Genomic DNA, 19,662 nt, shown 5'->3' with positions numbered 1-19,662 from the left:
CCACTCTGAAGGACCGATAACAGAATCGTTAAGCACAAAGCTTATTGATGTCGGTGGATCGAATCATTTCTTAACGATACCCGAAAGGAACAAGTTCTTGATACCCATCCCTAGTAAAGGCATAAACTATTTTAATGTAAAAATATCCCATGTGCTGACATTTTAGAGAAACATTGTGACACATAAAGAGAATTGTATATTTTTTGACAAGAACTTAAACATTGATTTACCAAATGAGTCTGTTTTCTAATTATTACATCCCATCCATCCCAACCCACTTCATTCCCTCCCTGCACTTTTTTTGACCTCACGTCTGGACAGGTTCAGGTCAAAGTACCACCCAGATGAGACAAGTCGACTGAAAGCAGAGGCCCTGAGCTGCCTGCGCATCCGTCTGAACGTCTTCACATTTCTGATGGAGAACAGCTGGTTTGACAATGTCTCTTTGGACATTGAACGTAGTCAAGCCATCATCAAGGTTCTGGATGCAGGTGATGCTACACAATTAATTTAGACTTATGTTGTGTGTTTGTTTTTATTTCATTTACTTCACTTTTTGCTTTTATTGTTTATATGCAATACAAATTGACTGTTTTTTCTAGAGTATAATAATATTTCACAACAGCCAAAGTTATTGAACAACAAGGCATATATAGTGAAATAAAAAAAGGAGACATAAAATATCCACGTGGCAGTTTCTGGCACACTTTGTTAAATCTATGGTCACTTACAGCTGACGGCATTTTTTCTTGCGAATGACAAGGGATGAATTTTGAGGGAGAGATGTGTATAAAGTGTGTGTAAATAAATGAATAATGGATCATGCAAATCTAATGGCCGTGTTTATTATTAAGCTTTTAGGTAATTTTTACACTTTATTACAGAATTGAAAATCAAAGGCTTCAAAATGTTTTTTTAATGACCTCATGGCCCACCTGCAGTACCTTCACAGCCCACCAGGTGGCCACAGCATAGTCTCGTTGAGGGTGGGTGCTAAAGGGTTAAAATATGACGCAATAATCCTATATCCAGGGACAGCCCTCGTCTGTCCCCAGCAGAAACATGGCACTTTCTCTGAGTTTTTGGGCAAGTTAAAGAATGCAATGCTTAGAAACAAGTGGAATCACAATATTGGAAGGACTAGAAATAAGCAAAAGTTTAGTAAGTTCAAGCCGACATCAACCCACCGAGTCTGCAGTAGCCAGAAATGTACATGGTGGACACACTAGTGATTTTTACATTCAAAGCACTTCCATTAAAACCACTAATATAGTAGTTTGTCCACAACTTGAGATGAAATCGCGGCTGCCATTTGAAGCGTAACTTAATAAATCCCTTCCAAAACTTTTCTTACCTTTTAAACTTGCAATTCTGCACTCCATCTTTTTGGTTCCGCTACTGTTGTTGCTTCAAATGGTGAGTTAATTACAGCTCCACGTACATCTTCTGTGTCCAAAATTGGTTTAAAAGTACAGCGTCTCTCTTTGTTTACATCCATGGACGCTGGCTGTAGACATACAGACTATCCCATGATGCATTGCATGAGGGCTACTTATGAGCATGCACGCTGACACATGCAATCCACCTATTGTTTGTTTTAAAACAAAAAAAAAATGTGTAGCTGTGACTTCAAACACTGGATAATTTTAATAGAAAATTTTCAGCTTTTTCTACCTATACATGGACGCTGGTCAATCAGATTTAATGCATATCAAACCAATGCCTGAGGTGTAAAACATTTAACTATAAGTGAGACATAACAGATTATAGGGGTGTAACGATACACAAAAATCACGGTTTGATACGTACCTCAGTTTTGAGGTCATGGTTCATTTCATTTTCAGTACACTATGGGATCAAAATGCAAAACTTAAATTTGCTTGTTGTTTAAACCAACAATTTATTGTAACATTATACAAACAGGTTAATAAATAATTGCAAAGTGCTGCCTGGTAATAAGTTAAAACCCCTTCTAAGCCTATATATCCCATCGATGGGAAATTTCACTTTTTATTTGTGAGATACTGACACGCCAAAATGAGGCAGGTGGTAGGGGGTTAAATAAAATATTCTCAAATAAACAACAAATATGTCAACTGATGCTGTGAACTAATTTCCTGAAAGCTGCGCTCCTCATGCAGTTCTCTGTCTTGGCGCAACAAGTTGAAAAAGTCACAGCGCCTCAATAATGTCTCATTTACCACAGCCTCCATGCGATCCTGGCTGCACACGCAATGAAATCTCAAGAAAAAGTTATAAAATTACTCAGTTCTCCGTGTGGAGCAGGGACACCATTTGCGCGCCCTGGATCATGTGCGCGTCAGTATTTACGTGTAACACCTCAGGGGATAAAAGCATTTACGGTACTTATTTAATTAAAAGTTCAAAAATCTTTCTGTCTAATATCTTTCTGTGTAAATATCTCATGTTACAATGTGGGGACCCATGTCTTATTTATGTACAGTTTCTTTTTTCTTTTTAAAATTGGTGCATGCGGCTAATATTCAGGTGTGCCCTGTAGTACCAGAAATTATGGTAAACACGTGCAACACAAAGTCATGCGTGCACGGCCCTGTACCGAACCGAACGTCCAGTACCGAGACAGTTCAATACAAATAAATACATGCATTCTTACACTCTTAACAGATTGCATTTACAAGTTAAAAACAAACAGAGTAATGAGCACATATTCTAAAAGTTAATACTGGCAATTTTTTTCAATTTACACATTTTCAGTCTGAATAAATTGTAGCCAGTAGCTTCTTCTGAAAAGTCGAAAATGAGTTCTGTACTGTTAAAGACTAAAAAGAGAAACCAAGATTGTCATTTGTGATCAGTCTCATCTTCGTAAACTCATTTACTGCCAAATTTTGAACATTAAGAGAATTTAAAGAAAAGAGCAAATGTATTATTATACTTGTATAACAGGTTATCACTGTGTCCTGTGACACATCTTGTTTTCCTTCAGCTGTGATAAAGATGGAAGGAGGGACCGATCACGATCTACGCATTTTGGACATGCCATGTGAAGAGGAAGAAGAACGTGAGAAATTGGTATCTGTTTCAGGGGGAGTTGAACCTCCCAAAAGAGATGATGCCAAAACTGTGGATGGTGATCACAAACCCTCAGTCGAGAAGCAAAAGAATGAGAAGGTAAGTTTGACCTTTAGCAAACTAAAGAATTCATCATCCTTTAATGATGATAGAAAACTGTGCCACAGGAGGAAAGTAATTCTGCCAGCACAGAACGAACTGATGCCAGAACAGCAGATGAGGCGGCTGTGAAAGAAGAGGAAGAGAAAGTAGCTGAAAAAGAAGAACCACCTGAGTCCAAGAAGGTTGGCAGTTTAGGGCTTTATTGGGCTTTTCTGTCAGGCAGCAGTAATTAGCCAAATAGCATTAATGCTCTGATTTTCATTCATCAGCTGAGGAGAAAGAGGAAGCGTAGCGGAGACAGCGACGATGAAGCCAGTGCCACAGAGAGCGACTCAGACTCGGACTCAGAATCCAATTCTGAGTGTTCTGACAAACCTGTCAAGAAGAAAGAGGTGGAAGATAAGGAGGAAGAAGAGGATGGTGAAGAGGAGGCTGAAGGTGAGGAATTCTGAGTTTGTTTTACAGATAAGACTGTTTTACAGATAAGACTGATTGATAAGAGGGATTGATTTTTTTTTTTTTTTTTTTTTTTTTTAGCACTGTTGTCGTGCGTTACCTGTGCTGCTCCACAGCCTGTCCAGTGGATTTTTATTTTATTTTTTAGCACTGTTGTCGTGCGTTACCTGTGCTGCTCCACAGCCTGTCCAGTGGATTTTTATTTTATTTTTTACCACTGTTGTCGTGCGTTACCTGTGCTGCTCCACAGCCTGTCCAGTGGATTTTGATTTTTATTTTTATTTTTTTAGGCGCTGTTGTAGTGCGTTACCTGTGCTGCTCCACAGCCTGTCCAGTGGATTTTTATTTAGCGCTGTTGTCGTGCGTTACCTGTGCTGCTCTACAGCCTGTCTAGTGGATTTTTATTTTGTTTTAGCACTTGTCGTGCGTTGCCTGTGCTGCTCCACAGCCTGTCCAGTGGATTTTTATTTTTATTTTATTTTATTTTTTAGCACTGTTGTTGTGCGTTACCTGTGCTGCTCCACAGCCTGTCTAGTGGATTTTTATTTTGTTTTAGCACTGTTGTCGTGCGTTACCTGTGCTGCTCCACAGCCTGTCCAGTGGATTTTGATTTAGCACTGTTGTCGTGCGTTACCTGTGCTGCTCCACAGCCTGTCCAGTGGATTTTATTTTGTTTTAGCACTGTTGTCGTGCGTTGCCTGTGCTGCTCCACAGCCTGTCCAGTGGATTTTTATTTTTATTTTATTTTTTAGCACTGTTGTCGTGCGTTACCTGTGCTGCTCCACAGCCTGTCTAGTGGATTTTTATTTTGTTTTAGCACTGTTGTCGTGCGTTGCCTGTGCTGCTCCACAGCCTGTCCTGTGGATTTTTATTTTTATTTTATTTTATTTTTTAGCACTGTTGTTGTGCGTTACCTGTGCTGCTCCACAGCCTGTCTAGTGGATTTTTATTTTATTTTAGCACTGTTGTCGTGCGTTACCTGTGCTGCTCCACAGCCTGTCTAGTGTTGGATTCCCTGTTTGGGAATCCGCTAGCTTAGCGTAGCTACTAGCTCTTAGCCGTTTTAGCATGGCAGCTTCTCCTGTCTATCCCGTACTTTTCTGCTCTGGGTGTGAAATGTTTAGTTATTCCTCGGCCTCTTTTAGCAGTAACGGTACTTGTAATAAGTGCAGCTTATTCGTAGCTTTGGAGGCCAGGCTGGGCGAATTGGAGGCTCGGCTCCGCACCGTGGAAAATTCTACAGCTAGCCAGGCCCCTGTAGTCGGTGCGGACCAAGGTAGCTTAGCCGCCGTTAGTTCCCCCCTGGCAGACCCCGTGCAGTCGGGAAGGCAGGCTGACTGGGTGACTGTGAGGAGGAAGCGTAGCCCTAAACAGAAGCCCCGTGTACACCGTCAACCCGTTCACATCTCTAACCGTTTTTCCCCACTCGACGATACACTCGCCGAGGATCAAACTCTGGTTATTGGCGACTCTGTTTTGAGAAATGTGAAGTTAGCGACACCAGCAACCATTGTCAATTGTCTTCCGGGGGCCAGAGCAGGCGACATCGAAGGACATTTGAAATTGCTGGCTAAGGCTAAGCGTAAATTTGGTAAGATTGTAATTCACGTCGGCAGTAATGACACTCGGTTACGCCAATCGGAGGTCACTAAAATTAACATTGAATCGGTGTGTAACTTTGCAAAAACAATGTCGGACTCTGTTGTTTTCTCTGGGCCCCTCCCCAATCAGACCGGGAGTGACATGTTTAGCCGCATGTTCTCCTTGAATTGCTGGCTGTCTGAGTGGTGTCCAAAAAGTGAGGTGGGCTTCATTGATAATTGGCGAAGCTTCTGGGGAAAACCTGGTCTTGTTAGGAGAGACGGCATCCATCCCACTTTAGAGGGAGCAGCTCTCATTTCTAGAAATCTGGCCAATTTTTTGGGATCCTCCAAACCGTGACTATCCAGGGTTGGGACCAGGAGGCAGAGCTGTGGTCTTATACACCTCTCTGCAGCTTCTCTCCCCCTGCCATCCCCCTATTACCCCATCCCCGTAGAGACGGTGCCTGCTCCCAGACCACCAATAACTAGCAAAAATCTATTTAAGCATAAAAATTCAAAAAGAAAAAATAATATAGCACCTTCAATTGCACCACAGACTAAAACAGTTAAATGTGGTCTATTAAACATTAGGTCTCTTTCTTCTAAGTCCCTGTTGGTAAATGATATAATAATTGATCAACGTATTGATTTATTCTGCCTAACAGAAACTTGGTTACAGCAGGATGAATATGTTAGTTTAAATGAGTCAACACCCCCGAGTCACACTAACTGTCAGAATGCTCGTAGCACGGGCCGGGGCGGAGGATTAGCAGCAATCTTCCATTCCAGCTTATTAATTAATCAAAAACCTAGACAGAGCTTTAATTCATTTGAAAGCTTGTCTCTTAGTCTTGTCCATCCAAATTGGAAGTCCCAAAAACCAGTTTTATTTGTTATTATCTATCGTCCACCTGGTCGTTACTGTGAGTTTCTCTGTGAATTTTCAGACCTTTTGTCTGACTTAGTGCTTAGCTCAGATAAGATAATTATAGTGGGCGATTTTAACATCCACACAGATGCTGAGAATGACAGCCTCAACACTGCATTTAATCTATTATTAGACTCTATCGGCTTTGCTCAAAAAGTAAATGAGTCCACCCACCACTTTAATCATATTTTAGATCTTGTTCTGACTTATGGTATGGAAATAGAAGACTTAACAGTATTCCCTGAAAACTCCCTTTTGTCTGATCATTTTTTAATAACATTTACATTTACCCTGATGGACTACCCTGCAGTGGGGAATAAGTTTCATTACACTAGAAGTCTTTCAGAAAGCGCTGTAACTAGGTTTAAGGATATGATTCCTTCTTTATGTTCTCTAATGTCATATACCAACACAGAGCAGAGTAGCTACCTAAACTCTGTAAGGGAGTTAGAGTATCTTGTCAATAGTTTTACATCCTCATTGAAGACAACTTTGGATGCTGTAGCTCCTCTGAAAAAGAGAGCTTTAAATCAGAAGTGTCTGACTCCGTGGTATAACTCACAAACTCGTAGCTTAAAGCTGATAACCCGTAAGTTGGAGAGGAAATGGCGTCTCACTAATTTAGAAGATCTTCACTTAGCCTGGAAAAAGAGTTTGTTGCTCTATAAGAAAGCCCTTCGTGAAGCTAGGACATCTTTCTACTCATCACTAATTGAAGAAAATAAGAACAACCCCAGGTTTCTTTTCAGCACTGTAGCCAGGCTGACAAAGAGTCAGAGCTCTATTGAGCTGAGTATTCCATTAACTTTAACTAGTAATGACTTCATGACTTTCTTTGCTAACAAAATTTTGACTATTAGAGAAAAAATTACTCATAACCATCCCAAAGATGTATCGTTATCTTTGGCTGCTTTCAGTGATGCCGGTATTTGGTTAGACTCTTTCTCTCCGATTGTTCTGTCTGAGTTATTTTCATTAGTTACTTCATCCAAACCATCAACATGCTTATTAGACCCCATTCCTGCCAGGCTGCTCAAGGAAGTCCTACCATTATTTAATGCTTCAATCTTAAATATGATCAATCTATCTTTGTTAGTTGGTTATGTACCACAGGCCTTTAAGGTGGCAATAATTAAACCATTACTTAAAAAGCCATCACTTGACCCAGCTATCTTAGCTAATTATAGGCCAATCTCCAACCTTCCTTTTCTCTCAAAGATTCTTGAGAGGGTAGTTGTAAAACAGCTAACTGATCACCTGCAGAGGAATGGTCTATTTGAAGAGTTTCAGTCAGGTTTTAGAATTCATCATAGTACAGAAACAGCATTAGTGAAGGTTACAAATGATCTTCTTATGGCTTCGGACAGTGGACTTATCTCTGTGCTTGTTCTGTTGGACCTCAGTGCTGCTTTTGATACTGTTGACCATAAAATTTTATTACAGAGATTAGAGCATGTCATAGGTATTAAAGGCATTGCGCTGCGGTGGTTTGAATCATATTTGTCTAATAGATTACAGTTTGTTCATGTAAATGGGGAATCTTCTTCACAGACTAAAGTTAATTATGGAGTTCCACAAGGTTCTGTGCTAGGACCAATTTTATTCACTTTATACATGCTTCCCTTGGGCAGTATTATTAGACGGTATTGCTTAAATTTACGCACCAATTAGCTAAACTGCAGGATTGTCTTACAGACATAAAGACATGGATGACCTCTAATTTCCTGCTTTTAAACTCAGATAAAACTGAAGTTATTGTACTTGGCCCCACAAATCTTAGAAGCATGGTGTCTAACCAGATCGTTACTCTGGATGGCATTTCCCTGATCTCTAGTAATACTGTGAGAAATCTTGGAGTTATTTTTGATCAGGATATGTCATTCAAAGCGCATATTAAACAAATATGTAGGACTGCCTTTTTGCATTTACGCAATATCTCTAAAATAAGAAAGGTCTTGTCTCAGAGTGATGCTGAAAAACTAATTCATGCATTTATTTCCTCTAGGCTGGACTATTGTAATTCATTATTATCAGGTTGTCCTAAAAGTTCCCTAAAAAGCCTTCAGTTGGTTCAGAATGCTGCAGCTAGAGTACTGACGGGGACTAGCAGGAGAGAGCATATCTCACCCGTGTTGGCCTCCCTTCATTGGCTTCCTGTTAATGCTAGAATAGAATTTAAAATTCTTCTTCTTACTTATAAGGTTTTGAATAATCAGGTCCCATCTTATCTTAGGGACCTCGTAGTACCATATTACCCCATTAGAGCGCTTCGCTCTCAGACTGCGGGCTTACTTGTAGTTCCTAGGGTTTGTAAGAGTAGAATGGGAGGCAGAGCCTTCAGCTTTCAGGCTCCTCTCCTGTCGAACCAGCTCCCAATTCAGATCAGGGAGACAGATACCCTCTCTACTTTTAAGATTAGGCTTAAAACTTTCCTTTTCGCTAAGGCTTATAGTTAGGGCTGGATCGGGTGACCCTGGACCATCCCTTGGTTATGTTGCTTTAGACGTAGACTGTGTTTCATAATTATTGTATGGCCTTGCCTTGCAATGTGGAGCGCCTTGGGGCAACTGTTTGTTGTGATTTGGCGCTATACAAGAAAAAAGTTGATTGATTGATTGATTGATTGATTGATTTCGTGTAAGTCGCCTTAAGACGGCTTTTGCTGTGATTTGGCGCATTATAAGCTAATTAAATTAAATTAATTAAATTATTGATTTCCCCTGTAGTGTGTTATCACTGTATAATTCTTGAACTGATGTCTTTCATTAAATGGCAGAGGTGAAACCAAAGGAGGCAAATGAAGAGGATGTGAAGGAAGAAAAGAAGCTCAAAGATGAAGCTCCCAGACCTCGGCCTCTTCACAAGACCTGCTCTTTGTTTATGAGGAGCATCGCTCCTACCATTTCCAAGGCTGAGATTGTCGCTGTCAGTTAAACACAATGTTGACACCTGTCCTTACTCTGACTTGGTAAATTACCACTAATGGTAATGAATCAGTGCTTAAAGGCTAAAATACTATTTTACTTTTCTCTTTCAGCTTTGCAGACGGTATCCTGGTTTTTTGCGTGTTTGCTTGTCTGACCCCCACCCAGAGCGAAGGTAGGTCCCGTTAAGAAAAAAAAAAAACTTTACCCCCCCCAAAACAAACTGTTTTCTTGTTTTAAAAATGTGAAAAATGTTTGTTCAGTTGCATATTGTGAATATGATTGTTTGCACAACTACTTGTAAACATTTTCATAAATGTTTGGTTGATGCAGATTTTTCAGGCGTTGCTGGGTTACATTTGACCGTGGTGTTAACATCAAAGAGGTCTGCTGGAACCTTCAGAACATTCGAGTAAGTCTCAGCTATTGAACTGTAGTATGCTCTAATTTGATATTGACTTGTGGTGTAACGGATTGCAGTTGATCAGTGATCTGTGTGGACTGCCCCAGCAGTTCAACAGGCATACGGAAAGCAGATTAATTTCAAAGTGAGAATTGTAAATCTCAGTGCAGAGTTGCAGTGAATTTCAAATATGAGCGAGGGAAAAAACATTTGTGCGTTCACATCAAAGGAGCATATTAAAAGCAGACAACCTTGGCTGCCCATAGACTGGATATATGTGGTGCCGCTTTGTGCTGTGTTCCCTGGTGCAGTTTGTCATGTGTTGGGTTACAGATGAGGATGAAATGTGCACACTGATCTCATTGAGATTCGTCAAGTGTGTACCTGCTATTTCCTGTGCCGTGTGACTGAGAGCCCACTGATGTCTGAAAAACCCCACAACTTCTCTTGACTTCTGCTAAGTGGTGTTGGTACAATATAATTATACTAGAACATTGCTTGTGGGAATCTGTGGGCTCTGGATTGGGTAGTGTTTATAAAATAGGTAGCTGGCATTTTTCAAGGGTGGTAATAAATTGTGCAAAGTCTCTGTAATGAGTTGGAATGGCATGAGAGTCCAGAATGTTTTTAGAACCTTAGACCTCAACAGTTTTTAGAAGAACTCAGCCCGTTTATTTCCTGTTAATTGTATACTTTTTAAATGTTAATTCACTGTTTTAATGTATTTATAAATTGTTTATGTTCTTATTATCATATACACACTATTATTATTTTATTTTTACTTCTATTTTGGCATTTGATTTTTAAATGGACCACAATGGAAATAAACGTTTTCACTTTCTTGTCATTCATGTTTTGTTCATATATATATATATATGCTTTTTAAGATATTTAGATATATCTTAGTATACACTAGTATAGTTCGACCTTAGAACTGGAATATATTATAGAAGACATACCTTACTGAATTTTCATGTATTTTTAATGTTATTACCATTATATTATGTACTTACATTGAACTTACTAAATAAAACTACGCACGCTTTTAATATATAGATGATTTACCACCCCTTGCTGGAATGGCGTGTGAGTCCAGAATGTAAATATCAATGTTCATTGTTCTGTGTTGTTAGCTAATACATCTAGCTTCTCTAAAAATATTAGTCCTATCAATGTTCCGTTTTGGTGTCATTCATTTTTGACCCAAAATACATGAGCATACCAAACGGCACAGTTTGTGCATGATCAAAATTACACGCACGCACGCTTTTTTGTTTTTTCTCTGGACGGATTTCATCCACCCCAGGAGCCTTGCCACCGAGGAGCTTTTTGACCACCTCGGTGACTTCGGTCTGGGTGATGGATGAGTCCGCCTCTGAGTCCCCAGTCTCTACTTCCTCTTTGGAAGACGTGACAATGGGATTGAGGAGATCCTTGAAGTATTCCTTCCACCGCCTGACAACATCCCCAGTCAGGGTCAACAGCTCCCCACCCGCACTGTAGACAGTGTTGGTGGAGAGCTGCTTCCACCTCTGGAGGCGTCGGATGGTTTGTCAGAATTTCTTCGAGGTCGACCGATAGTCCTCCTCCATGGCCTCCTCGAACTCCTCCCAGACCCGAGTTTTTGCCTCTGCGACCGCACAGGCTGCAGCGTGCTTGGCCTGCTGGTACCTGTCAGCTGCCTCCGGAGTCCCACCTGCCAACAAAGACAAGTAGGACTCCTTCAGCTTGACGGCATCCCTTACTTCCAGCATCCACCACCGGGTTCGGAGATTGCCGCCACGACAGAGACCCTGCGACCGCAGCTGCGAGCAGCCGCATCGACAATAGAGGTGGAGAACATGATCCACTCGGACTCCATGTCTCCAACCTCCCCCGGGATCTGGGAGAAGCTCTCCCGAAGGTGGGAGTCAAAGACCTCGCTGACAGTTCCCAGCAGACCCTCACGATACATTTGGGCCTGCCAGGTCTGACCGGCTTCCTCCCCTCCCAGCGGATCCAACTCACCACCAGGTGGTGATTGGTCGACAGCTCAGCCCCTCTCTTCACCCGAGTGTCCGAGACACGTGGCCGGAGGACAGATGATACGACTACAAAGCCGATCATCGACCTCCGCCTCAGGGTGTCCTGGTGCCACGTGCACTTATGGACACCCTTGTGCTTGAATATGGCGTTTGTGATGGACAAACTGTGGCTAGCACAGAAGTCCAACAACTGAACACCACTCGGGTTCAGATCGGGAGGCCATGCTTCCCGATCACCTCCTCCAGGTCTCACTGTTACCACCCAAGTGGTCGTTGAAGTCCCCCAGGAGAACTCCCCCTTGAACTGCCACCTTATGGTGGGGGAGTTTGCATACCCGGCTGATCATAGGAGCTATGTTGTCGGGGGCTTTGTGCCCCTGGTAGGGTCTCCCATTGCAAAAAGGTCCAAGGGGACGGGTCAGACTAAGGGCAGTTCAGAAGCTCCCATGACCAGTATAATATCAAGGACCGAGATGTCACCTGGTACAGCGGAGCAGGGACCCCAACCTGGAGCCAGGCCTGGGGTTGGGGCTTGCGAGCGAGCGCTTGGTGGTCAGATCTTAGCCCAGGGGGCCCGGCCAGGCCCATCCCGAAAGTGCGACGTGGACCCGCCCTCCTGTGGGTTCACCACCTGCAGAGGTGGCCATGGGGGTCGGGTGCAGAGAGGACTGGGTGGCGGTCGAGGTTGTGTCGCCCAGCGGCCCGGTCGACGTTCACAGCCTCTGGCTGTTGGGATGTGGAATGTCACCTCGCTGGGGGGAAGGAGCCTGAGCTTGTGAGGGAGGTTGAGAGGTACTGACTAGATATAGTCGGCTCACCTCCACGCAAAGCTTGGGCTCTGGTACCTAACTCCTGGAGAGGGCCTGGGCGCTCCACTTTTCTGGTGTTACCACACAATCTTACTTGTGAAAAATGACGAAAGCACTCTCATTAGTGGCAAAATATGTTCATCAGATCAACAGGACAATTGCTGTAGAGTCAACCTTTAGATGTTTTTTTACTTAAATGACTGAGAGCATTCATCAACAGATGTTCCTTTCTGGTCATTTTAAGGACAGGCCATCAAATATCAAACAATCTTTTATTGACTTGGTAACAGTCAGTAAATCGGAATTTCAGCCTGCCTTACATATGTGACAAAGATTTATGGATCAAGTTTAAAATCACTACCGTTTTAGTTGGCAGGGATAATAAATATTAGCCATTATTGCACTGACTGTCCCAAGGTGCTTTCAATCTCTGTTTAGTTTGTTTATTTCCTCTGTGGTGTCAGGGGTCTCTGTTACTCTATGACACACACTTGCTACATGCTCAAAGGCTAACATCTGCAAACTTTCATTGCGTTGCACCTCTGTGACCTCTGTGGAGTGTGCTGCCTATCCCAGTGTGAGATTATCCCAACACGCACCACATGCACCATAATTGAAAACTAGCAAAAATATATTTTACCGCAACAATGCGAGTGTGCCTTAATGGGTGGATCCAGTTCTTTACCTGCCTGCTGTATCTCAGCAAAACACAGGAGTAAAGAATTCATATTTACACCCACAGCTACCTCGTATATAGTAAATGGTGCCTTGTGACTTTGATACAATTTAGATGAAGTCACGTTTTAATAATTGCCAGTGGCTCTGTGACATAGTAGCTGGACTACCAACCTATAGACTGGGGTTTGGGGTTTGTGCTTCTTTGGACAAGACACTTTTTCTGCACTGTCCCAGTCCACCCAAGCATTAAATGGTACAGGCCTTGGCTGGGAAAGTAACCTGCGATGGACCAGCGTCCAGTTCAGTGGAGTTGTAGACTCATCAGCTTCTCGCTACGGTCTCCGAGGATAAGCACCAGCTCTCCACACTTAATACACACATATAAGTGGACTGAGTTTTATAGGAACAGCTGCTGTCAAAAATTTTTGCAGGGCAATTAACAACACAAGCACATCTTGTAAAAATGTATTTATTAAGGTTATTTTAACCTTTTATGTGACACCACACTACTGCAGCATCAGTTAAGACTGCAGTGAATTTATGTTCCAGGAGATTAGTACATCTAAGCAGCTGGATTTTGACTCTGTGGTCTCATGGCGTTTTACACTGAGCTCTTGGGTCCACTTTTAGATTATGTGTGCTATCCTCTAGCTTGTGGTTAAATTACTGTTGTTCTTGTTGCGCTTCACAGCTGCGGGACTGTGAACTCGCACCAGGAGTGAACAGGGACCTGGCCCGCAGGGTGCGCAATGTTAATGGCATCACTCAGCACAAGCAGGTGCTTCGCAATGACATCAAGCTGGCTGCCAAGCTCATCCATGCCTTAGATGAGAAAGGAGAACTGTGGAGCAGCAAGTCCCAGGAAGAGGGCCAGAGCACTGAGGTGGACTACTAGTTTTTAATTACACGTGTGAGTGTTCTCAGTGACTCTCTGCCCTTACTGAATTGTTTCTGCTGCATTTGTGATTTTTTTTTTTTAAAGTTTCCAGCTCAGAACCCCATCTTGAAGAATATCACCGATTACCTGATAGAAGAGGTTAGTGCCGAGGAGGAGGAGCTCCTGGGTGCTGGGAGTGGGATGGATCCCGAGGAGGGCACCAAGGAGGGAAACCCTACGGAGATGACTGTGGAGAGAGATGAGAAGCTAGCTAAGGTTTGGACATTGTTGATGCAGTTGAGCTGTGGATTTGTAAACACGTTTGTGGTAACTTATCAAAGGATTGATATACTACTTCCCTTAAACGCAGCGATTTTCTTTCCTGAGCGGTTCTGATTTAGTGGTAGGGCTGTGAGTTACACAACTGCTTCATGTTTGTGTAAATGGTGGCTAATGTCATCTTTACACACTGTGTCTCTAAAATGTTTGTCGTCGTCGCAGGTTTTGGACCGTCTGATCTTGTACCTGCGTATTGTGCATTCAATTGACTACTACAACACCTGCGAATACCCCAGTGAGGATGAAATGCCAAATCGCTGTGGCATGATCCATGTGCGGGGGCCAATCCCTCCTAATCGTATCACACATGGAGAAGGTCAGTGTGGTTCTCTTTGTGCTGTTACCCTCTTTATATTTCCTTTTTATAATTTCTAAAAGTTTATTGTGGTATTAGCTGTCTTGATTCTTCTACCAAAGATGAACCAATTTCTTATACTGTGACTCTTGACAATGTTTTGTCCATTTTTTTAAACTGATTAAATTGGTCTCAGCTATTCTGTTGACTGATTTTAGTCATTAAAATTTAATGGTTTATTACTTTAATTTTAACATATATCCGCTGAGTTTCACAAAACTTTGTTCCTTTGTTTAATCACATCAATGACAAATAAAGCACAAATTTTGGCAGAGACAAATATCTGAAATTGTGCCAGAATATCATTGTAAAAGTACGGGTGCATTTATTTGATGCTGTTTACGTCCGTGATTTAAAATGATCAAATAGGTTTTGGGGGAGAGATAACCTGTTGTTGTTTTTTCTAATTTATAAATCAATAGTGCAACAGTGGCAGAAGAATATGGAGGAGAAGCTGAGCCACTTGTTTAGTTTAAAAGAAACCCTGTCTGAAGAAGAGGCAGTCAAGATGGGCCGCAAGGATCCTGAGGAGGAGGTGGAGAAGTTTGTGTCTTCCAACACGCAAGAGCTCGGAAAGGACAAATGGCTCTGCCCGCTTAGCGGCAAAAAATTTAAGGTAAGGGCTTTAAAACCAAAGCGTGCAGGGCTGCAAAATTATACCCCCCACCCCCAAATTTCAGTGTTTTAAATTAAATGGAGGTGGTCGATCATTGTTTTACGGTGCATCCAGAAAGTGGTCATGGCGCATCACTTTTTCCACATTTTATGTTTCAGCCTTATTCCAAAATGGATGAAACTTTTTTTTTTCCCTCAAAATTCTACACACAATACCCATACTGACAGTGTGATAAAGGTTTTTTTTTTTAGATTTTTCTTATTTTCTTAAAACAACAACAAAACTAAGAAATCACATGTACATACATGTGAGCACCGTTAACTTGTGCACGTGTAAGTCCTGATTTGGCTTTACTCGTGGTCAGGTTGTGGCCCTGAAAATTTAGACTATTGTATAAAAGTCTATTTTGATGTGACTGTTTTTGGGAGGGATCATCAGTGTGGACAGTTCTGGACAATGATTCCTTCTTCATCCTCTGGCTGCTGCTCATCATACAGATGCGAGTTGGATTGTATCTGGAGTGGGTTCGGAATCTTTTTTTTTTTTTTTTCCTCCCCCAGCTGCTTCATGTTGAATCGTCAGGAATCTTCTGCGCTGACGGACCCCACATCACTGACATGCAGCAGCTGAAGGAGGAAAAAAAGATCTTGAACCCACTCTAGATGAAGCACGTTTATTAACAAGTGCAGCAGTGAACTGCCGACTCTCCCCTCTGCAGTCAGTCTTTCATATAGCCCGGCAACCAGCCCGGCTATGAATTGGGCCCGATACTGGCCTCCATTTTGGAGTGAGATTTCCCACTCCCAAACGACCAATAGGACAGCAGCGCTCATGCCACAGCCCTAAACTTAACCAAAGCGAGGCTGACCAACATTGACGAGTGTCTCAGCCGCCAACCAATCACAGGCTAGGTGAGAGAGGCCAGTATCTGGACCAATTCAGGGCTGTCTTTTATACTAACGCGTATCACCCTCTGCTGGTGACAACAATTCACTACGCCATTACCACTTTCAGACAACAGAATCACGCTTCAGATGATCAAAACTATGGCAAGGTAAGCTGATTTGAAGTTGGTGTTTTTTTTGTTTGTTTGTTTTTTTCAAATTGATTAACTCACGGTTTCAGATAACTCGCAGTCTGATTTTATGGAACCCAACTCGCGCGAGTTAATGGGGCTCGCCTGTAAGTATTCACAGCCTTTGCCAGGAAGCTCAAAATTGAGCTCAGGTGCATCCTGTTTCCACTGATCATCCTTGAGATGTTTCTAGAACTTAATTGGAGTCCACCTGGGGTAAATTCAGTTGACTGGACATGATTTGGAAAGGCACATACCTGTGCACGTCAGAGCACAAACCAAGCATGAAGTCAAAGGAATTGTCTGTAGACCTCTGAGACAGGATTGTTGTGAGGCACAAACCTAGGGAAGGGTGCAGAAACATTTCTGCTGCTTAGAAGGTCCCAATGAGCACAGTGGCCTCCATCATCTGTAAATAGATGTTCAGATCCACCGGGATTCTTCCTACAGCTGGCTGCCAGCCCAAAATGAGCGATCGGGGAAGAAGGACCTTAGTCAGGGAGGTGACCCCGAACCTGATGGTCACTCTGTCAGAGCTCCAGCATTCATCTGTGGAGAGATGAGAACCTTCCAGAAGGACAACCATCTTTGCAGCAATCCACTAATCAGACCTGTATGGTAGAGTGGCCAGACGGAAGCCAGTCCTTAGTAAAAAGTGCATGGCAGCCCACCTGGAGTTTGCCAAAAGGCACCTGAAGGACTCTCAGACCATGAGAAACAAAATTCTCTGGTCTGATGAGACAAAGATTGAACTCGGTGGTGTGAATGCCAGGTGTCATGTTTGGAGGAAACCAAGCGTCATCCCTACACTGAAGCATGGTGGTGACAGCATCATGCTGTGGGGATGTTTTTCAGCAGCAGTAAAATTTTGAGGGGAAGAAATGAATTTACTCCATTTTGGAATAAGGCTGTAACAGCAAAATGTAGAAAAAGTGAAGCGTTGTGAATACTTTCCAGACGTCCTGCACTGCTTGATTCTTACTGGCATGTGAAGACCTTGTACTTTTCAAATGAACTTCCAGGGACCTGAGTTTGTACGCAAGCACATCTTGAATAAACACGGGGACAAAATTGAAGAAGTGAAAAAGGAGGTGGCATTTTTTAACAATTTCTTGATGGACGCTAAGAGACCATCACTGCCAGAGATGAAGCTTCCTCCTCTCCCACTCCCAGGTCAAGGTGTGACACATCTAATGAACAATTCTGTTATTAATGACATGCTGATGAAGTGAATAACTGCTTTTAATTTCTCTGTCTGCAACTTTCTTTCTTTTATTTATTTTTTTTCGTGGCCTCCATCTTTCCCCACCCCTCAGGCTTGCTTACTCCCACTATGCCGTTCCCACCTCAAGGCCCTCAGGGTCCAATGGGCTTTGTGCAGCCCCGCCCACCACTGATGGGCTATGGAGGTGGGTTCTCTGACGTCTTTTCCGAGATGAGCACTGCGAATGTTTTTGACAATCTTTTGATGTCAACCCTTTCTTTTTAACAGGTGGGGCTCCGTATCCTCCCAACCAGTATGGAGGAGGCAGAGGCAATTATGACAGCTTCCGTGGACAAGGTGGCTACCTGGGGAAGCCACGCAACATCAGGTGAGATCACTGTACGTCTGACCTTAATTGGCTAAAATCACTCCTCTTAATCTTCGTGTTGGAAATTAAAGAGCACCATAAGATTAATGATTTCTATATGTGTTTTTCCTTCTTTTCTTTTTTTTCCTTCCATAAATCCACGCACGCTGTTCCATCTCAGAATGTCACGAGGTGATCCACGGAACATCATTGAATATAGAGACCTGGATGCACCAGATGATGTGGATTTCTTTTAGAAGGTTCATTTTTCATTTTGGCCTTTCAATTTTGAGCCTGTTTAGTGTTCTGTTTTATTTTTGTAGTGATGAGATTTTCTTTTTGTATACTTCATCCTGTAATTATTGTTTAACTAAAACATCTCCTGTACCCTGCTTCCTCAATAAAGCTGTAATTACATCAGCACGAGTTAAGTGATTCATTCAGAAGAGAATAATAATTAATTTATATGTGAGGGAAGATGCGTTCCACGTAACTGTACAGACGAGCAGCCAAGTGACTGATGTACTGATGATGACGCAGTCTGCTGACAAGTGTGTTACAGAGCAACGTGATTTGTGTCATACACTCTCACGATGCTCAGCAGGGAGCCACTTCATCACAGAACCCTCATGTCATTCTGTTTGCAAATCTGCATTCATCAACTTGGGACTGATGTGGCATTAAACTTTCTGCCACAAAGACTGATTAATTAGCAATCATGCAAATGGAATTTAAGATGTTTTATTCAGCATTTCAAAGGAGATAGTCTCTGAGTTACTGAATTTTTGGAATTTGATATTTTAACCCCTTAACACCTGAATTTATATAGCTGTATATAAAAAATGTTTTGTGTGTTTTTGCCTTTAAGTAGATGGTAAATAATGTTGAGATTATTAATTACACTTTTGCACAAAAATAAATAGTAATTTTGGTAATAATTTATGTTATAATAATAATAATGGTATGTTGCAAATTTGCAACAACAGGCATACTGGTCAATTTGGTATGTTGTATATTTGAGTCAAATATTGTAGCATATATGCGACAATAGGCGTTAAGGGGTTAAATTTGATACAAAATGTACATTTTACTTTTTTTACCAGACATGCAGACTATGAAAGTGAGTTTGGCGCCACCAAGTTACAACATTATGAAATTGGTAAACTGCGCTGAACCCACACTTCCAGAACACATAATCAGTACAATTATATATACACTCAACTTAAGCGCAACACTTTTGTTTTTGCTCCCATCTGTCATGAGCTGAACTCAAAGATTTAAAACATTTTCTAAATAAAGACCTATTTCCTTCAAATATTGTTAACAAATCTCTAAGTCTGTGTTGGTGAGCACTTCTTGGCTGAGATAATCCACGTGTACCTTAGACTGGCCTCAATAAAAGGCCACTCTTAAATGTTCCGTTTTATCACACAGCACAGTGCCACAGATGTCGCAAGTTTTGAGGAAGCGTGCAGTTGGCATGCTGACTGCAGGAATGTCCACCAGAGCTGTTGTCAATGAATTGACCACGTGTAACCACACCAGCCCAGGACCTCCACATCCAGCATGTTCACCTCCAAGATCGTCTGAGATCAGCCACCCGGACTGCTGCTGCAATAATCGGTTTGCAGAACCAGAGACATTTTTGCACACACTGTAAGAAACCATCTCGGAAGCTCATCTCCATGCTCGGGGTCTCAACCTAAGTGCAGCTCATCATAACCGACTTCAGTGGGCAAATACTCACATTCGATAGTGTCTGGCATGTTGGAGAGGTGTTCTCTTCACAGATGAATCCTGGGTTTCACTGTTAAGCGCAGATGGCAGACAGCGTGTGTGGTGTGTGGGTACCTGGATGATCTACCGCC

General features: G+C 42.2%; 1 protein-coding gene across 4 annotated transcripts in view; it reads left to right on the top strand.

Moving 5' to 3' along the window:
• srrt (serrate RNA effector molecule homolog (Arabidopsis)) overlaps window positions 1-18,214 on the top strand; it is a 36,222-nt gene extending 18,008 nt beyond the window's left edge. For 2 of the 4 annotated variants that reach the window (XM_034178643.1, XM_034178647.1), the window contains 15 exons: window positions 322-491; window positions 2,969-3,153; window positions 3,222-3,338; window positions 3,426-3,594; window positions 8,900-9,048; window positions 9,161-9,222; window positions 9,381-9,459; window positions 13,653-13,844; window positions 13,944-14,114; window positions 14,340-14,493; window positions 14,955-15,148; window positions 17,246-17,402; window positions 17,540-17,632; window positions 17,716-17,815; window positions 17,976-18,214. In XM_034178643.1, the coding sequence (XP_034034534.1) occupies window positions 322-491; window positions 2,969-3,153; window positions 3,222-3,338; window positions 3,426-3,594; window positions 8,900-9,048; window positions 9,161-9,222; window positions 9,381-9,459; window positions 13,653-13,844; window positions 13,944-14,114; window positions 14,340-14,493; window positions 14,955-15,148; window positions 17,246-17,402; window positions 17,540-17,632; window positions 17,716-17,815; window positions 17,976-18,051 (2,068 nt within the window). In that variant the 3' untranslated portion in view covers window positions 18,052-18,214. Of the gene's footprint in view, window positions 1-321; window positions 492-2,968; window positions 3,154-3,221; window positions 3,339-3,425; window positions 3,595-8,899; window positions 9,049-9,160; window positions 9,223-9,380; window positions 9,460-13,652; window positions 13,845-13,943; window positions 14,115-14,339; window positions 14,494-14,954; window positions 15,149-17,245; window positions 17,403-17,539; window positions 17,633-17,715; window positions 17,827-17,975 lie in introns of all 4 variants that reach the window. The other 2 variants (XM_034178644.1, XM_034178646.1) reach the window with 2 other exon arrangements.
• Window positions 18,215-19,662: the final 1,448 nt, after the last annotated feature.

This window comes from Thalassophryne amazonica, chromosome 9, assembly GCF_902500255.1.
Source record: "Thalassophryne amazonica chromosome 9, fThaAma1.1, whole genome shotgun sequence".
Classification (NCBI taxonomy): Eukaryota; Metazoa; Chordata; class Actinopteri; order Batrachoidiformes; family Batrachoididae; genus Thalassophryne; species Thalassophryne amazonica.
Note: the sequence above shows the minus strand (reverse complement) of the source record. Positions and strands in the feature narration are given on the sequence as shown.